Genomic DNA, 7,711 nt, shown 5'->3' on the forward strand with positions numbered 1-7,711 from the left:
TGATTTCTGAAGTGACACTGAATTACAGCTTTGGCACCACAAAATATAGTAAAATAGAGAATTTTTTATATTTTTATTTTTTATTGTAATAATATTTGTGACCCTGGATCACAAGTAGCATGGGTATATTTGTGGCAATAGCCAACAATATATTGTATGGGTCAAAATTATAGATTTTTCTTTTATACCAAAATTAAGATATTAAGTAAAGATCATGTTCCATGAAGATGTTTAGTAAATTTCCTACCGTAAATATATAAAACTTTCATTTTTGTGAGTGAATGCAGCACATCGCAAACATGAATGTAGAACTTTAAAGACGATATTCTCAATGTTTCTAATTTTTTGCACCCTCAGATTCCAGATTTTCGAACAGATTTTCAAATCCTATCCTAAAAAAGCTTATTTATTCAGCTTTCAGATGATGTATAAATCTCAATTTAAAAAAATTGACCCATGTGACTGGTTTTGTGGTTTAGGTCATATTTCCCAATATTACTGTTTTTAACAAATACAGATGATACTCAACCAGATTGCTTTTTTGGCCGCCACGGGTACTGCCGTGGTTGCAGCGGGAAAAATATTCTTAATATGTATTATGTTATTTTCTCCTTGTAATAAAATAAAAAAAATATAGTAATGTGAATTATATAGGCTACACATTTGGAGTATTAAGAGTGATAGCGTAGTTTTCAAATAGGCTACATGATTAGTCTGCATGGAAGTATTAACAGTGATAAGGCATGCCACAGGCGATCTGAGTTCAAGTCCCAGGCTCGAGGTTCAGGCTCTTGGAAATACATCATTATTTTGTGTCAAGTTTAATATTTGTCACAAATGAAAATATACTAATTTATTGATTCGAAACGCTTTCTTAACCTTTATTCATTGTATGTCATTTTTTAGTAAGCTCTGTTTATTTTTAATTGATACTTAATGACAACAACATTTTAAATATTTCCCCTTCAACGATGTTTGCCGACAGCAATAGATTAATAAAATTGTCTAACAGCATTAATTAAGAGCAGAAGTTTTTCTTTGCCTCTCTCTCGGACGCGCTGAATCTCTTTCAGCAAGTTTCTTTGTCTCCTTCGCTGACGTGCTCCCTCTCTCATGTAGGTAATGAAATGAAATGTTTCAGGGAAGAAAGAAACACTTCATATTATATTGTATATAATTATACTGTATATGCCGCTGCGCATCATCCACACCAATTACAAAAACAAACTGTAACAAATGATTTAGCCTTTGTTCCTTAAAAGCCCACGTTCCTCAACAGTTCATGTTAGGTAATGCCAGATTGTTGACAATCATAACACACAGCTGAAACATTCTAAGCCCTTCAAAACCAATTGAAACGCTTAATAAGATTGGATACAATGAGGCATTTATCCTGAAACGAACTTTGCCTTTGCCTGCTCTGTAAGTTAACCCTCTGGGGTCTGAGCTGTTTTCTGGCCCTGGAGGTGTTCTGACATGCTCTGACATTTGTGCTTATTTCTGTTACTTGTGACATTGTCATGGCTAAAGTCTTATTACACTGTATTTAGCACAAACTCTGCTACAATAATATATCAGCAGCATGTGTGTAAAAGTTTGTAGTTTTGAGATAATGACATTTATGCGTGATTTGTGAAAATACAAAAAAAAATTCTCACTGAAATAAGGCCATGAAACCCATACTGATTATTTCTTCACAAGACTTTTGAAAATTGTATCACGTAGCCTAGAATATTTGCTCCAAAACTATGTGAAAATCACCCTGACCGCTCATTCAGATAAGACAATATATTGATTTAAAATTTCGAAGACGTGTTTTGTGTGAAAAAGCCTTATGCGAAGAGGCGTGATCATCTCATTAATATGTAAGGCTTTAACACCTGAGAAAGACAAAGACACTCCCCTAACGGCCTTATTAGGAGCGATCAGGCCCTGTCATTCAGAGCAACCTTGCACAAAGAATGAGGAGATTTAAAAAAGAATGGCTTTTAGATTGTTTGGATTTATTTACAACACAACATAATCCAAAGATACACAACAAATGACAAAAGAGCACATTGAAAACAATGATCCAAAGACAGAGACCTTTGTGCCATTCCTAAAAACATTGTACATACCTTTCATTTCCAAGGTGTTTGATTTTCACTTTACCATGTTCATGTACAGAGACTCATGTGAATGTTGAAGTCAGCAGGACTCAGTTGCATCTGGTCCCTGAAAGAAAAGAAAAAAAGTGAACATACTGGGATCAAGAGAAACTAGGCCTGCACGATTTTGGGAATAAATTTTAGATTTTTCTGGTTAAAATTGCTTTTTAAAATTCACAGAATACACACACACACACACAAATGTTTCCAACAATATATAATATAATGAACTCCATGTTTGTTGTGCCTTGTAGGCACAAGCTATGTGCAGTACTTCATAAAATAATAATAACAATAACCTATAGCAGCCTATAAATCTTCCAAAAGATTTCAGTAACAATGCTAGAGAAAAATATATTGATTATCTTATGTTACTTCAAATGTTTCCATTCGTTATGATGATATGAAATGAGATAATAGTAAAAACATAAAGCCTAATGTTTGGTGCATTTTTCCTTTCAAACGCGATCGCGCTCCAAAATGTGCACAATGTGTATAAAGGTATATGGCTCATAAATGTGTGACAAGTATTCGCTGAGTTTTGTTTCAGTTTATAGACGTGCTCAAGAAAAAAAAGTTTACCGCGATGGAGAGTCAGAACGCACACCCTGTTTATTTTCTTTATTTTACAAAATTACAATGTTTTGATTTGATTGTAAGTGGACACATACAAAAGTAGAAATATCACATTCTTTTTTTTTTATTTCTTTGTTCTGTATGACCATAAATGACGGAGTAATTTAAGTTTATTGTGCTACAATGTGAAGAAAATTCAGCAAAACGCGGGGGGCGCGTTTGCCGACCTCAGAGGGTTAAAACACATCATCAGGCTGGCTATCCGACACTTTTTTACACCTTTGGATTGTCCTACACCACCCCTCCAAATCCCCCATATCTATTAGGAGCGTCTGAGGCTGACTAAAAACAAAGAGAAGTCACGCAAGAACATTTCAGGGTGTCCTGAACCGTGCCCAAGCACGTTTGACCCCAAAATTCTGGTTCGTTTGACTAGTGTGATCACTCCATACTGTGCACAGGCGCGGTTCGCGATTCAGTTGGGCTTGGGTGCGGTACGCTTGTAGTGTGGCCCAACTCTGCTGAGACCCTCAGAGTCAGAGAGCAGTAAGGCCCACATCACGCTGGCCTCCGACATCTGGTCACATGATGTCATTGCATAGATCAGTCCTGACTTACACAGTGAATCCTCATTGTCAAGAGTTTTACAGTGTATGGAAAGGACTCGTGGAGTCTTGCTCAGCATGGATAGATTGTATATTTCTATAATGTGTTGTGGTTTGGTGTGTTTAACAGTTTGAAGATGCACATCAGTGCTCTGCTTATAGCTTTCAGTGTATCATTATTACAGTGAAACTGATGTGGTCTGTGTGCATGCGTGACCTCTTGAAATTCATCAGTGAATTAGGCTTAATTAGCTTAAATGTAGTTTTGAAAGTTTTATATTTAAATAATTTAGTCACACTAATTTGGTCACAATATTTACAAAGTAAATAAATCCACGTGTTAGAAAACTATAGCTCTGTTCCACCTAAAAATCCACCTTTTCTGTCGTTTTATTTATTTAATGGCATAATGCAAACCTCGTGTAATAATCTAAAATACTGGCTAGTACTGTACAGTAAAATGTAAGCACACTTCATGCACTGCGGTCACTTTAATATTTCACTGAAACAGGAGTCAAACAACTGGAACATTAAGCACTTATATGATAAATAATTAGCCAAGTTTAAATATTATAATACTATATTACTATTATTATTATTATTACGAGTAATTTATTTCATTATTTTATCTTCCTTTACAAGTCACCTAAAAATGTCACAATTACACAGAGCAATGTTGCAAAACGTCCCTTTGTGCCACCTGGTGGTGATTTCACGAACAAGTGTTACATGTGACTGGGTTGTATTTAACGCTGTGAATAGGCATTATGTTTGACTACCTACTGTAAATGCAGTCTGGGTGAGTATAAGAGAATTATTTCAAAAACATTAAAGAATCTTACCGACCCCAAACTTCTTATCACAGTGCATTAAACACAGCTATATTCAACTAATTTACTACATGAGGTCAAACCTAAGAGAGGTCTGGATTAAATGTTGTTTACATTGACTCTTTAAAGCCAGACACCTTATATCAACATCAGTTCAGTCACCATCATAAATTCACAGAGTTCTATTTTATTTTAGTACGTGTGAAACTGCTGTCGCAATTCACACAAATCTCTCTGAAACGTCAGGAATTAGCAAGCAAGGCCTCGGGTTTATAAACACTGTCACAAATAATCTCTTTAGAGATGTTATTGCCAACTGTAACTGCCGCCAATTAACACATCACAATCACTGCACATTATGAACACTGCTCATTGTAGACACCTGCTGGCCAACTCTGTACATCACACTTGAGCTACAGTGCATGTGTTGAGTCATCATAAACTGTGAAACATTCAACTTAATGATTGTTTAATGAGATGTGACAGTATTGATGTTTGGTTTCCTCTCATTTTAGGGTGGCAGAGAAGGAGCCGGTTAATAAGATGTCTCTGCATAATTTGGCCACAGTGTTTGGCCCAACTCTGCTGAGACCCTCAGAGTCAGAGAGCAGTAAGGCCCACATCACGCTGGCCTCCGACATCTGGTCACATGATGTCATGGCACAGGTCAGTCCTGACTTACACAGTGAATCCCAGGCACTTTGACTGTTTTGCCCTTTGGTTTGTGCATGACATATTTTAAACTGAACAATCTGCATGAGCCAAAGTCTTAACCAGCCCTGACAGGAGAAGTTTCCATCCTGCAAAAACCTTGCAGGAACCAAATTTTTGTTATATTAACCTCAAATTTTAAACATAACTTCTTAAGACTTGTCGCTTTGTGCCCATCATATTTCTAGCGGTCGCAAGCATCCTTATTATTATCATATTTTAATGATAAAAATAAGTTATGCAAAAAAACATTTTCATTCCATTATACTTTTATTTTTACTTGTATTAATAATGAAACTTTGAGAATAAAGCTCCCCATTTGTCGTCTTTCAAATGATACCACAACTATGCTCATACTCCAAAGGATATAGGGAAGACAACCATTTGAGTTCAGACATGTCATTTTCCTGTTTGGGGCTCAAAGGGGGGTGTGCATCAAGAGGTTAATTAGAAACGTATAAGAAGTTTATGCCCTCTTTCTATTTGCTCTTTAATGCACTGAAAGTTCTAGGGCTTTGTTAATGTTCCCATGTGCTACACTTTATTTTTACCATTTTGTTTTATTAATATATTTTTCTTCATCTATTTACTTTTTATTTTATTTAAAAGATAATAAAGATATTGTTTGATAAGTGAGATCTCTGATTGTAGTCCTTGAAAACCATTATTGTTTTTTGTGCCTGGTTGGAACATATTATTGTGCTCATTCCCTCTTCTTCAGTCAGTACGGGTACTAAACTGATTCTAAACAGATCTAGCATGTTTTTTACTAAAAAGTAGTAGTTTCCAGTTTTTATCAGTTTATTTTAGAATAAACTCACAGTGGTGTTCATGCAGGAGTTGGAGTACCATCTAGTGGTACAGGTGAATAATGCTGACAGTTTTACATAAGTTCATTGTTCATATTATGGTTGAGATTGTTAGAGTCAGGATAGTATAATCTTTGCATCACTGTAGTCATCCTCTCTCTTCCTCCTCTGTCACAGGTTCAGGTATTGCTGTACTACCTGCAGCATCCACCAATATCCTTCGCTGAGCTGAAGAAGAATACACTCTATTTCTCAACTGACGTCTAACCCACAACTTCTGTGCAAAGCCAATGGTCCAGCGGGGGGACACTGAGAGACTGTGCCCGCTCTCCCCTGCATTTGTTGTCTCCAGTCATGTTCATGTGTAAAGGGGGCTTAAGCTTCACTCCAGCACGGAGAAGAACTGCAGCGAGAGGAGGGTGGTCTGGAGCGAGCCCAGGATTCGGTATCACCTTACAGAAATGTACTTATCACACAGGAGCCCTGACAAATACAAACACACTTCCTACCACATTAAATACCCTGTTTACCGTCCCATCTGAAGATTAGTGTCCTGGGATGTTGGTTAGTCAGAGTTGCAGATGCATGCTAGGATGTTGCATCTGTTGTGACGGCTCCTCTAAAGCCCAGTTCAGTGATCCCAAGGCTGGAAGTGAATTGCAATTGCTCTCTTCCCCAAGAGACATTCCAATAAACATCAGCATTTCCATGTTTTATAAATATTATTTGTTTTTGTTTAGTTTCATAAGGTTTTGTGCATGTGATACAAGGGCAGTGAACTGTGTGTGTGTGAGAGAGAGAGCAAATGCATTTGTTCAAAATAAAATCTGCTGCAAGTTTTTCCATATGGGCAAAACACTGAAAATCCCAGACCTTCCTTGTCCAAGTACATCCAGGCCAAAAATTGCCATATTTATTATGAATATATACTGTTAATTGTGCCTGTACAGTCTAGTACACTTCGAGACTCTATAGAGTCCTTCATTTGCGATTTTTGGCCAATTTTGGTTTAATTTTAACTGTCGATATAGACTTGATTATACTTTAGAAGAGAGAAAATAACAGTTAAATGAGCCAGCTTTTGGGACAAGTCATGATATGCAATGTAGTAAGATTATACTTGGAAAATTCTAAACTTTGTCTTGATTTGAGGAAACATTGTCAGGTAACAATGTTAATGTCACCTTTGCAATTTGAAGTGTCTGGTGATGCTTCAGTGTATTCTGTAGAAAGATCTGTGTTAATGCCCTTTATTTGCATGTTCAGCTTGTCAGATAAAAAGTGGGCAGGAAAACACAAAGGTTCATTTTTGTATTATGATTTTATTTAATTATTATTATTATTATTATTATTTTACTCCACTGCTGAAAGCCACTGGCAGAGCAGAGGGAAAAACAAAAAAATCTGGTGACGTACTTCATAAGCACTGTTAGATTGCAAACTATCTGATATTTTAATATAAGATTAAAAGGAAATTAAAAACTGGTGTATTGTATTTCTGTTGGAAAGATATTGAGTATACTGTATTAACAAGGGTAAATGTTGATGTGACTTTCCCCCCGTTTTTAGTCAAATAAATAAAATTGTACCTTGAGCACAGCATGTCTTTTGTTTTATTAAAATACTTGAAAACAGAAATTTAAGTTTAAACTTTGTTACTTTCTGAACTTAAATATGAACTCTTTAGTACCAGGTGGGCATTTTTTGTGGTTGTTTGCACTTTTTGAGGAAAGTGAGTTGAACGGGTATACTCTTGGTTCATTCAGTTACTTCGTTTTTTTAATAATTTTTTATTATATTGTTCATTGTTTATGTCATTAATATCTTTTAACGCCAGAGGGCTCAGGGATAGTGTCAAACGGAAAGCTCTTTTTTTGTTTGCTAAAAAACATAAGTCAGATTTTTGTTTCCTTCCTGTCATTCTACTAAAGATGACTACAAATGGTGGAAATCTCAGTAGGGTAATGATATTTGGAGTTCATATGGCACTGAACACTCTGCTGGAGTAAGCATTTTGAGAAATACATTTGATG

The 7,711-nt window shown here is 36.0% G+C and overlaps 1 protein-coding gene and 1 long non-coding RNA gene across 6 annotated transcripts in view; one reads left to right on the forward strand and one right to left on the reverse strand.

Moving 5' to 3' along the window:
- abr (ABR activator of RhoGEF and GTPase) overlaps window positions 1–7,277 on the forward strand; it is a 330,545-nt gene extending 323,268 nt beyond the window's left edge. For all 5 annotated transcript variants that reach the window (XM_082171387.1, XM_082171388.1, XM_082171389.1 and 2 more), the window contains 2 exons: window positions 4,674–4,824; window positions 5,856–7,277. In XM_082171387.1, the coding sequence (XP_082027513.1) occupies window positions 4,674–4,824; window positions 5,856–5,945 (241 nt within the window). In that variant the 3' untranslated portion in view covers window positions 5,946–7,277. The remainder of the gene's footprint in view (window positions 1–4,673; window positions 4,825–5,855) is intronic.
- On the reverse strand, window positions 62–4,667 carry LOC309499994. The gene is made up of 2 exons (XR_014206422.1): window positions 2,951–4,667; window positions 62–1,418 (listed from the first exon to the last, which is right to left on the reverse strand). It is a non-coding gene; the product is annotated as an uncharacterized lncRNA (long non-coding RNA).
- Window positions 7,278–7,711: the final 434 nt, after the last annotated feature.

This window comes from Leuciscus leuciscus, assembly GCF_965113295.1.
Source record: "Leuciscus leuciscus genome assembly, chromosome: 5".
Taxonomy (NCBI): domain Eukaryota; kingdom Metazoa; phylum Chordata; class Actinopteri; order Cypriniformes; family Leuciscidae; genus Leuciscus; species Leuciscus leuciscus.